The following is a 19,686-nucleotide window of genomic DNA, read 5'->3' on the forward strand; positions in this document are numbered from 1 at the left end:
TTAGTAGTCTCACAGCGTGAGGGAAGAAGCTGCTCTGTAGTCTGGTGGTACAGCAGCGGATACTTCTGTATCTTTTGCCTGATGGCAGCAGGGTGAACAGGCTGTGGCTGGGGTGGGTGTTGTCTTTTAGGATCCTTTTGGCTCTGCGCAGGCACCTCACCTCCCCGATATCACTGAGGCTTGGTAGATGGGTAGATGGACATGGACATTACAGCAGCGCAACTGATGCAAAAGATGCTGTGGAGTGGTGCAGTTGGCATGGCTGATATGCTTGTTGCTACACTTTTGATTAATTATTACTAATTAACTCAAGGTCTGGTAATCAGCTCAGGTTTCTGTTTGGGTTTATCACAGAAGTTTTAGATTTATAAAACACAAGTGAAATGCTTAGACACAATCGGACATTGGCAAACACTATATGCAAAGGTGGAAGGTAATGAAGTATATTCACTCCTGTACTGCGTTAAAGTGCAGTTTTGAGGTACTGGCACCTTACTTGGACATGACTTTAAACTTTTACCCCACTGCATCTTCAGAGGGTAATACTGCACCTTGTATATAATGTATGATGCATTATTTGACATTTCATTAGCCAGCACAATGTGGAGCAGATAGAGCTATACTTATTTGTTTGCCCTTCTTTTCCTTGTATTGTTGTTGTATGCATGTCTTTGCTTTTTATTGGATTGTTATGTACTGGTTAGTTAGTTTTTCTGTTCATCTTGTGTACTTCTTGTTGCCATATATTTTTTGATTGTGTTGGCCTATTATGTTAACTTAGTTCTCTCTCTCTCTCTCTCTCTCTCTCTCTCTCTCTCTCTCTCTCTCTCTCTCTCTCTTTTTTTTTTTAATATCATTATTTTTATCTGGATTTATGCAGTCTCAGGTATGTGCAAATAAATAAAAATAAAAAAATAAAATGAAAAACTCCAGCATTGAAATTCCTCTGACAGATGCATCAATAATTTCACTCTTTGAAAGGAAATGTTCTTCGCAGTGACTAGTTCTACTTTTACTTACCGATAAAACTAAAATTTTGAATGTAAGATTTGTACCATTTGAATATATTTTCTAATATGCTATTGCTACTTTCACTTAAGTAAAGGGTTTGAGTACTGTGTCCACTACTGGCTGAATATCAGGCCTCACTGACAACAGCATAGCCCTTTCTATCACTAAAATTGTCATTTGCTTGACAATACTACAGAAAGTACAGAACATATACCGGACAGCATTATGTTTAAATATGATCCCAATTAAACAAAAATAGCTTAAAACTGTTGTGTATACACAGGCCTAACACTGATTTTGTGCACTGACAGCCAATGACTGGTTGACTACATTTGACTGAATTTTTAGCCACGTATACAATTTGGCCACCCACAAGTTTCATTTATAAAGAGCCATCAACGTGCACGCATCTACACATTTAGTCCATTGTTGCAGTGTGTATTTTTGAAACACATCTGTGAAATATCATCTGCAGCATTATGATTGATGCTGTTGTTAATGTTGTTGTTGTTGTTGTTAATACATGGCTGGCGCACAGTTGCTTTTCACACAAATGCAAATGTCCCTAAAGGAACCTAGAACTCTCTAGCAAACCTCAGATGGGGTGAAAAAAACAAAAACGGGGGGGGAGAGAAAACTGTCCAATGAGAAAACGCCCTGTTGGCCCTACAGGCATCCCGTCATGCTCAAGGACTCAGCGCTACGTCAGCAGTGATACCGAAACATGGCGGTGTCCATAGCGAAGCGCCCGGCTGCAAACGCTTGTATAGTGCTATTAACTTTTTCAGTAACGTTATTATTTGGCCGCTGTGACGCCGACGCTGCCACGGGCGCCTCGGCGTCAGAAGAAGCGCCTCACCGCCGGTTCGAGTACAAATACAGCTTCAAAGGACCGCACCTGTCTCAGCCCGACGGCAGCATTCCCTTCTGGGTGCACACTGGAAGTAAGTTTGTAGCGGGCTGTCAACACAGAGGCAGCGGGCTAATGTTGGGGAGACCCCGCTTATTCAACTCCCACTGCTCTCACAAGACGGCGCAAACACAGCCCAAGTGCTCGGTGTTAGCTTTTCACCTGTTTGCGGCTGCTCATTTGTCGCCTGCCATCCTCCTTAAGACGCGTTTAAGTGAGAGTGTTTCTTGATAAATTGTGGCTAATGTTCATTCAGAAATGCGTCTGGAGGTGCGCAGAGAGGAGCAGCCTGGCCCTCTGAACCCCCAGTGGCATCAGAGTGGGCGACAGGCTGCTCCCCAGTACAGGCCCTGTGACATCCTGTGGAGACACATGCACCTCCTGCTGTATTGAACTTTCCTCTATCTTGCCCGTCTGGGCCTTTGGCTTGTTGCAACACAACGAGCTATGCAAGTGCTGATATGGGCATTCAATAAGTCTGCGTTAGATTACAGTATTCGTTACTTGGCTTGAAAGCTGCGTTGGCCTTTGTGTGGCAAGATGAGGCTGCATCATGTGTTTGAAAAATGTAAATGAGAATTTGCAGTGACGCTGAAATGCCCAAGACAACATACTAATGCACTTTAGTCTGTGCAAACTCGAGAGACTGAGGTTAAGCAAGTTAAAGAGGAAACAGCACATAATGCGTACGGTAATTGTTGGCCTCTTGACTCAGAATAAAATGACAAGTCATCAGTAAGTTGGTTCCCCAATAGTTTTTGATTCATTTGCATACCATAAGCTGCACTGGTGAATGTAGCCCACAGCCACACACACGTGGTTTATGGCTGTTGGCTACTTTGGCATGAACGCTTTATGCTGTTACTTCACAATATAATGAACTTTGTGACATTGGCATCGTACAAAGAAATGTTTGACTGGATGTTTTTATCAACAGATGTTCTTAGAGGATGTAGCATTAGCATGATTGCCTATCCAGGAGCAACTTTATGAACACTCTGCCTTACCCTCTCCCTCTCCATCCCAGATGCCATTCCTAGTGCGGACCAGGTGCGCATTACACCATCCCTCAGGAGTCAGAGGGGCTCGGTGTGGACCAAAAACACAGTCGGTTTTGAACACTGGGAGGCTGAGGTGACGTTCAGAGTGTCTGGAAGAGGAAGAATGGGAGCGGATGGTCTGGTAAGGAGGAGGGAAACTTTGGGATGGCTTAATTGCACAGTCAGAGAGCCCAGTTTTCCACAGTAGGTTGCGTAACACTACATCTACAATTTACCAAAATACAGTCTCATGTCCACTTCCTATGACAGTTCCTTTGTAAAGCTCTTCTGTTAAACCACTTCCCCTCAACACACTCTCTCTGACACAACACTGGGTGATATGTTTACAGTAGACATACAGCACTGTGCGTTTCGAGCCAAATTTAACAATATCAAGCGGTAAAGGAATGGTTAAACATTGGTAAAGGCCACATCAGCAGTATGCAAAGTCCACGTGTCCAAGTATACTGTTTTGTATACTTTTAAAGGAGCACTGCTCACAAATGTGAGGGCCGAGAAGTGCTCTTTGGAATTGGGATACACACTGAAGTAAAAAAAAAGAGAAGAATTCATCACACTCTCTGAAGGTAAAAATTTCAAAAGCCTTTAGTAAAGAGGCTGATCCATGGCAAGATCAAAATGCAAATTCACAGGCCTAATTTTTTCACTTAAGAGTGTGCCTTGGAGTGTTTTGGGGGTTTGTTTTGTACTTTCAGTGCCTGCCACCATAAGATATATAGGCAAAATCTCCTGTCTTAGTCTTGAGATACTCTACACAATATTAAGATCAGTTATAAACATGGTTTGTCAGGCTAAAGGTATTTTTCCGTGTGGAGGAAAGTTTGTTTATCACAAATAGCATCCTTAGTAAGGTGCTGGTTAAAAACTGGTTGATTGGTTGTTGAAACTGAACCAGTTTCAACAATCAATCAGAGATGTTGCAGGACACACCGCTCAAATTATAGCTAGCAGCGGTGTGTCAGGGGCTAAGAGCTACTGTTTTCTTGAGTTTAAGGGGCTGTAATGGCACAGGAAGTCAGGTAGTATGTGATCCCAGCTTTTAAATCATCATGAACTTGATTAACCCCAAATACAGCTTGTCAAGAGTATGCCTCTTAAACATAGGAGTGAGCCAAAAAAGGCTGTAAATGTCAGTAATTAAATGTGTAATGTCCAGTATTTTTAGTTTCTTTAAGTCCTGCTAAGGGGGAAAAATGACAAAAGTAGTTTCTTTCTGAAATGTCCTGTCTTCTATGAAAATAACTTATGATAGCTTAGCTTATGATGTAAAGAACACAAGTGAACTTTTTTTTCCTAAAAAAAAAAAAATAGTTCAGGTGAACTAATAGGTATCTAAACCAAGGTTAAAAATTAAGATCTTGTAAAAAGAAATTTTCATTGAAGGTTTAACAGTGATTGTGTTGTGCGCATAAAATCTGCACTGAGGACTGCTGCCCTCAGTTGAGTTTGCAGTTCTTGTCAGGGAAACCAGCAAGTCCACATTCTCAGCAGAGAGCATTTGTGTTGTGAAAATGTCCCCTGCACCAGAGAGCACCTTCTCACAGAGGACAGTTGGCAACATTTAGCCGACTTGGCCAAAGGGACATTGGTTTTAATGGTCCTTGCACCATTTCAGTGCCTTTGACTCCACTGGGACGTAAAGCTACACCTCCTCTTCTACCGCTGTAGGCCTTGGTGGTTGCAGTTTAGGAACTGATGCTCTTTTAGCTGGAGGACCACTGCCTGTTGTGCCTCATGCCATTTTAGGCTGCTCCTCTGTGCCTTGCCCTGAGGTTTAGACATAGTGAAGAAAAGTTTGTTGTAGTATTATTGGCTGATATTTAAAATCTTGCATTTAAATACAAAGTAAACAAGAAAGTGACAAAACATGAAACTAATCAAACACCAAACTAATGTCTGTTCAGCAGAGAAAGTATGTGCATCTTATATGCGTTTTGCTGCAAAGTCTTGTGGGAATTACAATAATTTGGTCTCCTCTTCCTTCACAAGTCTGTGGCATTGCCACTATACCAAACTCACTGCAGATATGATGGCCAAGTAGGGAGAGGCAAGTATTAGAAAAGCTGCAACATTCTATTAACTTCAGAAATTTCATCCATTTACTGTAGTGCAGCCTTTAAAACCAGGAAAAGACAGCACTTCACATATTATGATATATTATCCAAAATCCTAGAAAATATCTTTTTTTTTTTTATATATATATATATACAAATCAATAAAATATAGGCAAGCTAAGTCACCCAGCCCTACCACCAACATATCTTACAATTTTGTTCCTCATTTTACTCCTTTTCTTCTGCAAGGTGAAGATTTTTCCATCTTTTTTGAGCTGTGACCTCGCCTATTGGGGCTGCTTGAGTCTTTCTCAAAGGATCATTGAGCTTGAGAGTCGGATCACTACATCGTACAGAATTAAAGAGAATAAGGATTTGTTGGTGTCACTCGCTGCAGCTGCCTCTCCAAACGAGGCTGCTGGCTTGGAGGCCACCTCTCTCTGGACTGATTCCACCACCGCTGACACAGGAGAACGTCTCCCTCTGCCTCGTGCAGCACCAGTGGGCTCAGAGGACCCCTGGATAGGGCTTGGAGCCAGCCCTAAAGACGTGGCATTACTTGTCCCTGTGCTATGATTCTCTGTCGATGGGTTAAGGCAGTGGAGTGGTTTCCTCTCCCATCTCCCCCGTCAGGTTCATCTCTCGTAATCCGCCCCACCAGATGATCATCTGTTCCTCCCAGAACTCTGTGAAGCTTGTCCCTCCTCAGTGCCAAAGTCTTGTGTGGTTTCCCATCAGTCATCTTCTCTTCTTCTTGGCTCTCCGTCCGGTCACGTCATTGGCTCCTCTATGGTCCACTTCCCTAAGACAGCTACTGTCTGTTACCCTTGTACTCAGGATATCAACTCAAAACTGCTACATGAACACACCATCAGACATCTCACTGTGCACATTAGATCAGATGGCATTAAGCTGCCACAGTCATGAGTGCTAAAGATGGATAATTTTAAAACATTTGTCAATAAAACCAATTCTGGCAGATGATGCATCATTTCAGGCTCATTAGCTGCACTCCATTTTTGGAAATGTGAAGTTCAGCGGTTTGTCAGGTACTGGCGTCAAGCCTGCTGCTGATGTCCTTGCATGTAACAAGGAGCGAAAGTGCTCATGCATTTTTTTAATGTTTTTATTTTTCTGCCCAAATTCAAGTGCTTCTTTCATTTGTCCAAAAAATGATCTACTTATAAATTTGAATTTCTCTGTTCTGCCACATAGAAGTGTCTAAGAATGCCCTGCTCCATGCACTGCTAAGATATCAAGGGAACTGCACTTTATGAAGATATTTTATTAGGTCCTGTTTTAATCATTGAATCACCTTGTTGTCTTGATGATTTTCATTAATCACCATCTTCCTAAACGTACTTATGTGTCTTCAGTTTCTTTCTAAGTGTCACACAGAGAACAATATTTTTGTAATTGAACTGTGTAGATGCACAGCAAAAGATTTGGTAATATTCCCATTTTCAAAAAAAAAAAAAAAAAAATACATAATGCATTTATGGGCCAGAAGTCACAGCACAGTGAAGGCTTTTTGTTTTATCGTTTATCCGAAAAAAAAGAAAAAAAAAACAATGAAAAAAATGTATCCAGAGGATATTCAGGTTTCATATTTTTTATTCAATCATAGTCAAAAAGTTAAAAAAAAAAAAAAAAAGTTGATTATTATTTACTGAAAGTCAAATTTCATACCAAATTTATTTGGTATGTCAACCATCTTCATCGCAGTTTGTTTTGTCTGGCATCAGTTCCCACAGTGAATGCAGACTTTGAGAATCCATGTTTTTCCAACTCGCTTTAAGAGCATCCCAGAGAGTGTCTTGTGATGTTAAAGGATGTTTTGCCGTTTACCTTTTCAAGTGTTTCCAAAGATCTTGATTGGTGTTAAGGTCTGGTGACTGTGGAAGGAAAAGCCATGCTAATCAGCACTGTGGAACTCAAACAGGCTTGCTACCGCTTTGATGTATGTATGGGCTCATTGTCCTGCAGGAAAATGAATCCTCTTTAACACATCTTTGAGTCCGGATGGATGGCATGACTCTGCAGAACAGAGTGGCACTTCTCCATGGTCAGTGTGGAGTTGTTCCTGTGCAAGGCACCGACTCCGTAAGAGGTGAAACGCTGCCACGCCTGAATGTTTTCACTGTCATGTTTTACTGTAGTCTCTATCAAGAAGCTGATTGATAAAGTTCAAACTTTGATTCACCTGTAAATAGGACTTTGCTCGTTTGTTTGGCACGTACTAAATGTTTATTTAGTATGGCCTTAGCCTTATTTTGTCACTGAATAAGTGGTGTGGAAGTTGCTTCTCTCCCATTAAGGACGCAATTTGCAGATTGTCTTTTGAAATTTTACCAAATGAACTGGTGGTTTGTAGAGGAATTCATTTAGCTTGTATTGCGGATGCAGATTCTGTTCTGTTTTTAAAGATGTTTGATATTACTGGTCCCCTGTGCTGAATCTCTGTGCTGAATTTCTAAATTATTGTAACTATAATCACATAAACTTTATACAATTTAGGTGTTTACAGTGGGTGGTCCTACAGCTGGGGTGCCTGGGCTCAACATCATGTTAACGATATCTACTTAAAATCCATATTTATTACATTAATATTTTACCAAAGGACAGTCATGTACGTACTAGAAGCATATACACAACTAATATCATTAGAGTGTGAGTTAGATTTAAGGTATTACTACTTATAAAAAAAAAAAAAAAAAAAGTGGCAGTCCTGTAATAACCCTATTAAGTTTGTTTTCTGTCAGAATCTGATGTGGCTGTTGAGGGATGTAAGATGTTGTGTACTGTAACTATTGCTGCTATTAATGAGACTGGTGGTTTTTTTTTTTTTTTTTTTTTTTTTTCAGGGGTTATGGGTGATCAGCATCTTTAAACAGTATCCAGCAGCAAAGCAGCTGATATATTTTTTTTTAATCTATTTTTTCTGATTGCAGGCTGTGTGGTTCACGGCTTCACAAGGTCTCGATGGTCCAGTCTACGGTGCTGCTGACAAGTGGAATGGAGTTGGAGTTTTCTTCGATTCTTTTGACAACGATGGGAAGGTTGGTGTGAAGTTCCTGTTCCCACGATTTAATGTACCTTAACTTTCTTGGAAACAAGTGTTCCTCAGAGTTAGGAAATGATATGTGCAAGAAGACAACTAATGACTTTATCGGAGTGTGCCACATTTAAAGTGTTAGATTTGAGAATTGTACGTCTAACATTATTTGAATATCCATAATACGTCATTACCAGTAGTTCTGTAGAATTATGTTGCAATGTAACAGCTGATGTTCTGCTTTTATTAAAAGCTAAATTGACAATCGGTCAATTTAGCTCACATTGTCACATTGCTCACATTGTTTACATGTCATACTTGTTTATCCCTGTCTTTTTTTAACATGTTCAATAAAGTATAATAATAATAATAATAGTAACTTTTTGGGAGAAACATTTTTAGGAAAACAAAATGTATTCTCAAATGTTTTTGTAAAGGTTGTTATACCTATTAATATGATATTTCAGGACAAATTTATTTGTGGATTGTAAAATAATAATAACAATACATTTTATTTATAAGCGCCTTTCTCGACACTCAAGGACACTTTACAATAATAAAACAACAGATAAAAGCCATACACGGTAGAAAGAAAAGAAATTGAGAAATGGAACAAAGTAGTTACAGTTACAGAGAATAGGCTATCTTGAACAGGTGTGTTTTGAGTCTGGAAGACTTGTGAAGACAAGTGTTCTTTTTTTTTGCCCTCAACATTCATAATTCATGTCTGTGTATTGTATGTTTTTGCATTTATATTTCTGTTGTAAAAGGTACAACTTGGCATGACCAAGACACATGTGCCTATTGTAGAATAAAATGACAGAAAATTAATGCCACTTCTGACCTTCAGATGAGATAAGTATGGATTAACATGTGCTCTTATTTTCTCAACTTCATTCTAGAAAAATAACCCAGCTATAATTGTTGTGGGAAACAATGGCAACCTTGTTTATGACCACCAAAAGTAAGTAAACATTTCTCTACTGTGCTCCGATATTATCTCCAACTCAGAATTTAACAACTTAAAGAAGATTAGGAAATATGATTATATTTGCTTGGAAAGTAAATAATCCTCTGTCTTTACTAATCTCCCCTGGGCCAGTGAAAGCTTTAAATCACTTTTTCAATGCCATTCCACTATATCTTTCAAGTCGCACTGTTTTCTGTGTCACTTGAAGTGTTTACAAAAACATGCACAAATACATGGTATTAAAGTGATTAATCACCTCATGAACTTCCTTCAGATTTGTGCCCTCTGTTCAATACAGTGTGTTTATTTACAGTATAGTACATGGCTGCAAATAAGTGCAATATTTGTGTTTTGTCTGAAAACCCTGTTTTGACTCAGCGATGGCACAACGCAAGCCCTTGGAACATGTTTGAGAGACTTCCGCAACAAACCATACCCTGTCAGAGCCAAAATAACCTACTACAAGAAGACTTTGACGGTAGGGGACACTGTGAACACGTACATACGCACTCACATTTTGGACATCAAATAGATTAGTCTCTGTCTGTCTTTATGTGTGTGTAGGTTTGCTGTAGGGATGCACTGATCCCCTTTTTTCACTTCCAATCCAATTCCAATACCTTTGGGCTTTGGTTATCATCATTATCATTATCTTTTTCTTGTCATCGTTTTATTACATGCAAGGTTACAGGAACTATAAGTTAAGTAGACTGCACATACAAACACACGTAGGACTGCCAATTGTTATCGCACCTTCTCTAATATCATGAAAAACCTGAACAAATCAAGTTTACACCAATGCATTATCAACTACCTGTAAGTAAATTTCACTGATAGTAATGATCACTACAGTAGAATTTCATAATTTGACTGCAGTACTGACACATTCAGCTGTGGAGTCAGCACAGTGCATCCAGGAAGGCACTATCAAGGCACTACCTCTGCATTCACTAGCCACAGCTAGGTTAACAGACCTTTATGGAGGCATTAGCAGTAGATTAACTACAGAAGTATTATAGTAATACTACAGGTGGCAGTGTGTGTCCGCATCTGTCGCTGTAGTGAGGATTCTTCATTATTGACGAGGCATCTTGTTAGTTTTCTTTTGCTGCTTTATTTACAATATTTACATAAACTTTTGGTTTTCAAAGAGGGCAAACATTTCATTAGTGCATGGGAGACTCCAGGTAAGACTGCAGGCCTCTCTCCTTCATCAGTCTTAATATTCCCAGCTGTGTTCAATTCCCATTTTTCCCACAGACTCCTCCTATCAGGGTGGAGCCAGTGTAGCACAGGTCAGCTCAGGTAGATGGCGACAAGATAGTACTGCTGTTCACTGTGCAGAAACCTATTAACAGGATGAGTTACAGCAGTCGCATAGTGGTACTTGGATTGGTAACATCAGTCCTATATTTGACCTATCAATTACGTCTAGTTGGGCATAATAGTATGCCACACAATGCCACCTGTGGTATTTCTGTAATATTTCTGTAGTTAATGTACCGCTGCTGCCTCCATGACAGACTAACTGGCCAATGAAGGCCGGGGTTTTCTTCTTTGGCAGTGCCTTCCCAGGTGCATTGTGCTGATTATGGGATAGGGCCACCGTGGAGTGTGCCGGTACTGCAGTCAAATTAGAAAATTATATTATATCAGTATACCGATACTGATACAGGTATCCATTCATTCCTAGCTTGCTGATGAGGGGACTGTACAATTTAATATCAAGAGCCAAAAGGCAGTGCTGCACTTAAAGAGGACACTGCTCAGTTAGTGGTTGCTTCGCCTCCAGACCTCTTTTGCAGACAAAATACTTCTCGTACATCCCATAACTTTTGATGATCAGCACATTGAACGGCATTGTGTTGAACTGTAGCACCTGTTTTCTCTCTCCTTTCAGGTCATGATCAATAACGGGTTCACTCCAGACAAAGACGATTATGAGTTCTGCACAAAAGTAGACAACATGATCATTCCCAAAGAGGGCTTCTTTGGCATTTCAGCTGCTACTGGTGGTTTAGCAGGTATTTTTCCTTTCCTAAAAAAAAAAAGAAAAAAGAAAGAAAACTCTTAAAATCTTTTTGTTTCCTAGGTACATTTCTAGAGTAATAGTAGTGATAGAAGTCACCCAAATCCCTTGTGAAGCACCTGGATATAAGCCTAGATGTCTTGGCTAAGCTCAAATGGATGTCACACAAATTAGTAACCAAAAATTGTTAAGTACTCATTAACACATGAGCATAATTTATGAAAACATCCACATGATTCATTTATAGAATCATCATAAAACAGTTCTATTTTCTCTAATTTTCTAATGTGAAATTTCGTCTCTCCATCAGATGACCATGATGTTTTGTCATTCTTGCTATTCAGACTAACAGAGCCAGGCCAGCAACCGGTAACTACAATTCCCTTAAGTTCCTAATAATTCCAAATCCTGTGTGTGTCATTCATTTTTCTATAGCTGTGTGTCTTTGTGTGTGTATGCATGCATGTGCACAATATAGCCTAAGCAGGGCCTCTATTGAGTTCAGAGTGGCTGTTTTGTCTCCCCCATTGAAGCCCCCACCTGAAGCCGAGATTCCCAGAGAAGAGAAGGACAAGTACCAGGAGGAATTTGAGAACTTCCAGCAAGAGCTCGACAAAAAGAAAGAGGAGTTCCAGAAAGAGCACCCAGACGTCCAAGGAGAACCAAGTTAGTTTTCTGAGAGCAAATACACCCAACAGATTGTGTGGAAGAATTAATCTTAGATATTTAGTTAGCACTTCGTTTTGATGCTATGTTGGCTGACCAAAATGAACTATTTTGAAAGTGCAAGTGATGTGAGAAGTGTTTGTATTCAGAAGTGTTTTACTGATGTGTGTATTCGCAACAGTTGAGGACCTGTTTGAGAGCGTGAATGACCGGGAGATCCGCCAGGTGTTTGAGGGCCAGAATCGAATCCATCTGGAGATCAAACAGCTCCACCGGCAGCTCGCCATGATTCTGGACGAACAACGCCGATATGTCTCTGTTATCACAGACGAGGTTGCTAAGAAAGGGACCCATGCTGAGTCAGGACAGGTAGGGCACATGACATCACCAGGAAGTGGGTATAGAGTCACATCATGCTCATTTTAACTCTGAATGGTCACTCTGTGAATTGCAAGACTTTAGAGATGCACCTTTCCTACACAAACATAAATATAGGTATCTTAATAGATGGTGCTCCATTTTGCTCCCAGAGGTTTTGGATAAATTTGTGACCAGTTTATTGATTTTTGTCCGGCTGTTAGACCACTGGCAGGGTAAAGACAGACAATACAATTTCAAATGGGAGGGCACTCCAATTTGTTTACTAATGTTAAGGACGAGGCGGAGGAAAGAGAAAACCCCTCAGGTTCATGCCAAGACTAATAACCCATAGAATTAATGTAACACCTTGAAATGTCTGTCTTGAATCTGATGTTTTAATGTCAAATGTACACAAAAACATAGATCAAAATGCTCTCATATTTTGGGTTATGATGGGGTGAAAAAGTTGTCCTGAGCTCCTGAGGCATTTCTTAGCTCTATTCTTTAGAGAATTCAGTGGCATTTATCTTTCTTTACCACATCATAAGAGGGTGGGACACACTTACTTCGAAAATGCATGGTCTTTGAATAAAATGTTATTTTACTAATATTAGTACTGAAGCTCATAGCCTGAAGTTAACTGTCTTTCATTTCTCTTTTAGCAGGATACTGGCAGCTCACAGTTGAGCGCAGTCATCGCCCACCAGCAGGAGGTCCTCAGAAACCTGAATGACTTGAAGTAAGTAACATCAGGCTCAGTTGTTTTTGGTGTTTTGTTGTTCTTAAAAAAACTAGCTGATGTTTTTGCCATAAACATAAAAAGAGATCTGTGATACTCGAGAAAAACAAGGGAAATCCTGGCTGTTAAATCCGCCAAATCATATTTAATCTGCCGAAACAGTGCTCCTAACATCACAGGTTTCTGACAGCCTGATAATCCAGCTGCTGTAACAGCTTCCTGTGACCCCCACCCCCCACTCCCAGCCAACACACACACACACACACACACACACACACACACACACACACACACACACTACTAAATGACATAATCATCAGCTTCAGTTCAATGCCATTTTTACTCACAACTCCTCTACTCAAACTCTAGTTTGTTGGTTCAGTGTAGTGGTGTCATAAATAAAAAAGATTAATTACATTTCAGAAGTTGCACAAGGCAGATCTGGTGGGGAAAAAGTCTTTCCTGAATTCTCAGACAGTTTAATCAGCAGACATATCTCCCTGTAGATTTCACAGAACTGTTTTTGCCGAGTAAGAAATCGAAATAAAATGAAATACTCATTGAAAATGTTTCCTCTTGCAAAAATAATGTCACCTATAAGGCAGCATATGTGAGAATAAGGATTCTTTTGTTCTTGATACATGTTTATTATATGATAGGTATAGTACTATCCAGTTGTAATCTGCTTTTAAATGTTAACTTTCTTCACCTATCTCGGTTGACAAGCTGTGCAGATTTTTATGCCACATAATTTTCAGATAATACATCTTAAAAGATTGTGTGGTGTGTGTGCCTCACGTGGCGAAGAATCAAATGTACGTCTGATTTTGGTACTTAAGTAAGCCTGATTAGGTTATGATGTTTAGATCCTGTGGTTTTTTTTTTTCATCCGCTGTCAATAACATCTTTGTACTTTTGTATTACTTTGCCTAAGGTGCTTGTGGGCTTAGCAATTTTGATCACACAAAAGACAGATTTTTTTTTTTTTTTTTTTTTTTTTTTTTTTTTTTTTTTAAAGGGCCTCTTCAAGACTGTTCTTATAGGGCATCACTATTTTTTTTTTTCACTCTCCAACAGCGTGTGTCAGTATTAATGCTTTTCAGCATTTCTGACTTATGTATTTAGCTCAGTGTCTCATAAGCACCATTGATGTAAAGAAGAGGAAAGTCTCCACTTTAACCGTTTTGAACCTCAGCTTTACTAGAGACAAAGAAAGCAAATTTATTATTTGATAACTACATATTTATTCAATCTCTATAATTTGATTGTGTCCTTAAAATAATTTTTGACATACCATCTGCAGAAAGAATTAAGCAGAATCATAAGATATTAAAGATTTTATTTTATGTAACATTAATCTCTTAGTCTTGTGTATCATAAAATAATTCCAGCAGGGCAGTCATCCTCCAATGATTTTGCATATATGTTTTGTTTTTTTTTATTATTATTATGCTGTTGACTCACAGCCTACATTGATATAAACTGTCAAATGCAAAAGTCTCATTCACTCATTTTACACAAACTCTCATGAGACTTGTGCGGCTAAGTTATATCCCATAGCGGGCAGGGAAAGGCAACATTTCTACAATAATTCAATTTGAAGAAAGCACATTACCAGAATGGCAATTTTAAGATGACTGGATCCAGGGGAGTAAGCTGATTGACCCAATAAATAAGTTCAGATCCAGCACAGGGCTGCAGCTGCTGTCTCTAATGTGCTAATGTGACGGACTGATCTGTATTATTTTGCAGATTAAGTGCTCAGTTTATCATGACCCTTCTTTTAAGCACATAGTTTCTGATAGGACTTCATCTAAGAGTCAGAGAAATTACTCTATCCAAGGAGGGCTTTCTACCCATAAATGGGTCACTTGTAGTGGATGAAGATTAGATGTAGGGTTTAATAAATGCTCACTTACTTTCTCAAGAGAGATTTTTTTTTCCTTCTCTGAGAAACAAATTAGATTTTGTTTATATGCCGTCCCTGCCCATCTCTCAGACCCTGACCATGTGGCCAAACAAGAAAAGGCAACATCTTATCACCATTTTGTCCTTATCAGATTAGTCGTCCTTAAATACATCTGTCATACACAAGCGGAACATGTTTTTTCTCTGATTGCTTTCTTGTCACAATTCCTCCCCACGGACTTTCTACTTATGGCCGTCGAATTCCTTTCATTTGTCCATTTGTCAAGTCACTCTTTTTCCTCTTGATAATCGTCTTATATGTGGTTAAGATGATAAGGAGAAAATTTGTTGCCCCTCCGCATCAGTAATAATACATTTTAAGAAATTATAATTTCATAAGAAATATGATACAACATGATTGATAAAAATAGCTTAATACTTTTATTCTGTCGAGAGTTGTGTACACCATCTTGACTTACATTTGTCCCTAGAGATGCTATAATTGAAAAATGTCTTTTCTTATGTTTGCACTGAACTTCTAGTTCACTGAACTCACATATTTCTGAACATCTGCCACAGAGACTCAAGGCTGTGATCCCCATTAGGCGTGAATAAAGTCTTTATATGAGACCATTATGAGTAACTCAGAAATAGCAAAGATGAGAAGATAGTTTTTTTTTTTTTTTAAGATCATCTTTTTGGCATTTCTGCTTTATTTGATAGTCACAGTGGAGATAGACAGGAAAGGCAGGGGAGAGAGAGAGGGGACGACATGCCACAAAGAACCTGAGGTCGGATTCGAACCCCAGTCGCTGCGATTGGGACTAAACCCTGGTACGCGCTCTTAACCGGTGAGCCACCGGGCGCCCGAAAAGATAGATGTTAAGTGAAGCTCAGACTTTTTTCTCCTCTGCCTCCCACCACCTGAGTCGATTGATGTGTGATGATGTGTTTGGAAACTTCTTCCTGTCTGAACAATTCATTTGTCATCAGCTGCAACCAGCTTGGTGACTTTTTATGGGTTTGACCTGCAATGGCACATGTGCAGTAAGTTTCTTGAAATTTTTGGACTTGACCAGCCAACTGACAACAATAGTGACTCATTCTCACTGCTGGTTGCAACAAAAAACAACACGTCTGTCCCAGTTTCAGGCAGTAGGGCCAACAGTGTGACGTAAACTGCTTGTTCTTTGTTTAAATGTATGATTAATTGATTTCACCATCTGTTACTAATGTGAAATTGTCAGTACTATATGACATGGCTTGCTGAATTTTGACATTTGTTTGTTTTGCACCTTTTTAAATTGAAAGTGAAAATTGTGCAGATTGGAGTTGGCTAGACTTGTGCTGATCAAAGGGTAAAGGTGACGGCAAATGTTGGTCCCACTTTGATGCAACCTCTTGTTACCTGCAAGAAAGTACAAAAAAAACATCATTTTATCTACTGTATCATTGTTCCCCATTCCAGCATTCATTGATCACAGTGCCTTTTACACATGGATTAGAAAAAAAAACAAAAAGAAATGCTGTTAAATATATCCTACATTAAATGACCCTTAATAGGCTTAATGACCCTAAATTATGGTCATTAAGTCTGCCAGGGATTGTTTGTGGTCCATTTATAGTTTTAAATTCTGGATTTGAAAGTCGTTTATGACCAGATTATCTCTGGATTATGGCATTTAAATGTTATTAGCCTGTGTCATTTACACAGTTGTCGATGTTGGTTAATCAAGCAGTGTGCTATGAACAGATCTGCACAGAGAGGAGGCCTGAACAACCCAAGTCAGATTGTTTATTGGACCATCTGACTTAACCTCCATCTGACGCATTACCCTCTGTTTTACTGCTAACACTTTCTGGGAATCTAATTAACATAAAACGTTCTCCATTCACCCCAAGTATCAATGGTATTGCTTCCATACCTGGAAAAGGAACTGGGTGGAAGAGGTGTATTCAGGGATTTTAAAATATTGAAATGACTCAAACAGAATGTATTAGACATCTACCTTTTGTTAAAAGTTTTGGCAATTATATTCAAGTTTGAAAAACATGAAGCATATTGAATCCATACTGTCAAAATAACTAATATCTATACATACTGTACTGTATATACTGTTGTCTTTAGTGTCCTGACTAAGTGGAACGCATGTTCCACTTAGCAAGCTTCTTTGGTCTATTTCTTAGGTTTTATTCATAATCTGTAGTAAGAAGATGTTTTCAGGGGAGATTAATTTAGCAGTCATGATCAATTTTATCAGATGTTCATTTTCTGTTTTTCAAAGTTTGGGAATATATAGCCTCTAGTGAATAGGGATTAAAAGATTAATTTTGGACAGTTTACAGTACTTGCGGAAAACAGCACTACACAGAAAATGTACATATTTCTCAATATAGATTCGGTCATGAAATTTACTGACTAGTAAGAAAAAAAAAAAAAAACTGAGATATTGCTGAGCTATTGACATGATGTGAACATACTATTGCTGTAAAAAAGATTAAAAAAAAAAAAAAAAAAAATTTCAATCATTTAATAATGCCAGATCCACTCTCCTTTTTTTATGTTTTTGTGCTTCACTACCGTTGGCTCTTCTGTCTGTAAATGTTGTATATCTGACTGCCCTTTGGCTCCGTCGTGTCTCCGCAGGAACTCCTTCCACGATTCCCTGAAACAGATCGGCTCAGCCCAGCACCAGGGCAGCGCAGTGGGTATGGGGACGTATGAGACAGTCCAGCATTTCAACGACATCAAGGAGCACCTGCACCTGGTCAAAAGGGACGTGGAGCACCTGGTCCAGCGTTCGGCCCAGGTGTGAATCAGACAAAAATCCTGCTCACAGACACTGGAGGTTTTCCACCGTGCTTAACCAAGGAATCTTTGAAAAAAATGCTGTTTTATTGTCACTGAATGTTCTGCTCTCCTGTGTGTTTCACACGCAGAACCCTGCTGAGAAAGTGATGAAGTGCCCTGAGCTGCCGCCGATGCCTTCCTGTTTGTCTACGGTCCATTTCGCAGTCTTCGTGGTCGTCCAGTCAGTCCTGTTCTTCTGCTACATCATGTACAAGTAAGACACGGTTGTTCCTTGTATTTGGCCACGCTTGCACTTTTTGTAAAATTCAAATCACCCTTTGTAACTTTTTCTTTTTCTTTTTCTGTTTCTTTGTCTCTCTTCCCTCCCTCGTTCAGAAGTCAACAAGAAGCAGCAGCAAAGAAGTTCTTTTGATGAAACGCTTTTAGAAAAATTAAAGTGTGTAAATGAGGGAATGTCCATTTTGGTAATTGTTTTTGTTCGTTTTGTTTGATTATTTTGTTTTCAAATTGTAAATTATTGTACTTGAAGAATTAGATTTGTGTAAGACGATTTTTAATTAATTTCAGAGTTTTTAAATTTGATCTGTTATACAGGGTGTGTGTGAGTGCTCGTCCAAAGTGTGAGGCATATTGTTCTCAATTTTCCGACATGATGTAAAATGTTCCATACAGTATTTTTTTTTTTTTTTTTTTTTTTTTTTTGTCAGACTTTTTTGATTTTGTGTTTTCAACAGGTGAATTATAGCACAGTCCCATTCCATAAGACACACCACTAGAGTTTGAAAGAAAAAAAAAAAAAAAACAGCAAACAGCAACAACTGTGGTTTGAAATGTGCAATTTTGTACCGATGCTGAGGTGTGACGACGACGACTCAGAGAGCAGCTGCCTGGTGCGTGTATCTGTCTGGAATGATTGAAACATGTCAGAATCTGACAGGTTTTCTTTGTTCCTAAGCAATTTACATAAACAGGAAAAAAAAACATACAAATTACTTGGTATTGTCTGCTTATTGTTTTCTGTCAAACATGACGTTTCCCGCGGTAAAAACATCCACTGCTTAGCATTCTGGTCATGTCAGCGTGCTCACAGGATCAGATGAATTCACCAAGCATCTCCAGCACCTCAGGGCAAATTTGTGTCTCCAGCTACAAGTGACAGGTTATGGACTTGAAACTGACAAATGGAGGAAAGTTGTGGACAGAATTAAATATTAGGAAAACTGACAGTGGGGTTAACATCAGCCAAAGAGGCTGTTGTATAGTAAAATATGTCCTAGAGTATGTGAAACCCACTTCTCTCATTATCACTCTGTACAGATGTCTGTTTTGACACTGTTGTGGGGTTCTTTTTGTTAAGAGTATTTTGGATTAGCAGGGAATCTGTAATTTATTCTATGAGTTCTTAAAAGATTTTGAGGATCTGACCTTTTAATTCCTGAAAATTGATGTTCTGACAGCAGCTTTACCCTGTGATCTGAATATCTCTCTCCAGAGTTGTGACGTTTGACCCCCTATACTTATAGATCCAACCCCCATCACAAACCTAATCCTGCCGTAATGTGCACAGATACTGACATTGTCTCCACTGAGACTGCTAGCATAGATTATTTATGGTCACACAAACTGCTGACAAAAAAAGATGTGTGGGCTCTTGTCTGGCCATTATTTGGATGAAAGTGTGCTACATTTTTTTTATGCTCTGGCAACAAGCCCCCATTGCACTCAGCCACCCATGTAATCTGCTATACACTGAACTGTACTTAATGCCTTTCTCTCTGTGTGCCTCTCTGAACTATTCCCTTCTCGCTGACCTCGCTGCATGAACCTCACTGTGAGGAAGAGCATGCTGCATATCAAGCAACGCTGCCATCCTCATGAATGAAGCAGTTTGAGACACAGTGATGTAACTTGAGAGTGTTATCACTCCCTCCCACTTTTCAAAGTATGCAAACAAGACAAAGCTGCACTAAATAGCACTCTATACACAACTCTGCATCAGTCATTTCAGCCCAAATCACAAGTGGAGGAGGGGAGGGAGTGGGGAGTAGTGGACGTCGGGACAGTGGGAGACATGTCCCCTCTGTCCAGCTACAAATTGATCGAGTTTCTCC

At 39.4% G+C, this 19,686-nt stretch overlaps 1 protein-coding gene across 2 annotated transcripts; it reads left to right on the forward strand.

Annotated features, from left to right (window-relative positions):
* Nucleotides 1-1,653: 1,653 nt before the first annotated feature.
* lman1 (lectin, mannose-binding, 1) lies at nt 1,654-18,454 on the forward strand. 2 transcript variants are annotated; one of them, XM_030065986.1, is made up of 13 exons: nt 1,654-1,955; nt 2,949-3,103; nt 7,988-8,095; nt 8,994-9,055; nt 9,440-9,539; nt 10,962-11,085; nt 11,401-11,459; nt 11,624-11,756; nt 11,938-12,125; nt 12,782-12,855; nt 17,411-17,573; nt 17,704-17,828; nt 17,951-18,454. In XM_030065986.1, exons 1-13 carry the CDS (start codon nt 1,736-1,738, stop codon nt 17,985-17,987), a joined length of 1,548 nt encoding a protein of 515 aa, XP_029921846.1. In that variant the 5' UTR covers nt 1,654-1,735; the 3' UTR covers nt 17,988-18,454. The 2 variants fall into 2 exon arrangements, with proteins under 2 accessions (XP_029921846.1, XP_029921845.1); XM_030065985.1 differs by having other exon boundaries at nt 1,662-1,955; nt 12,779-12,855.
* The last annotated feature ends 1,232 nt before the right edge of the window (nt 18,455-19,686 follow it).

This window comes from Myripristis murdjan, chromosome 12 (genome assembly GCF_902150065.1).
Source record: "Myripristis murdjan chromosome 12, fMyrMur1.1, whole genome shotgun sequence".
Taxonomy (NCBI): domain Eukaryota; kingdom Metazoa; phylum Chordata; class Actinopteri; order Holocentriformes; family Holocentridae; genus Myripristis; species Myripristis murdjan.

What these genes read in the sequence shown, in the direction of transcription:
- lman1 (XM_030065985.1), top strand. Translation starts at nt 1,736, where the DNA reads ATGGCGGTGTCCATAGCGAAGCGCCCGGCTGCAAACGCTTGTATAGTG. An exon ending in CTTCTGGGTGCACACTGGAA is followed by an intron (nt 1,956 to 2,948) that starts GTAAGTTTGTAG and finishes TCTCCATCCCAG; the next exon opens with ATGCCATTCCTAGTGCGGAC. An exon ending in AGACGTCCAAGGAGAACCAA is followed by an intron (nt 11,757 to 11,937) that starts GTTAGTTTTCTG and finishes TATTCGCAACAG; the next exon opens with TTGAGGACCTGTTTGAGAGC.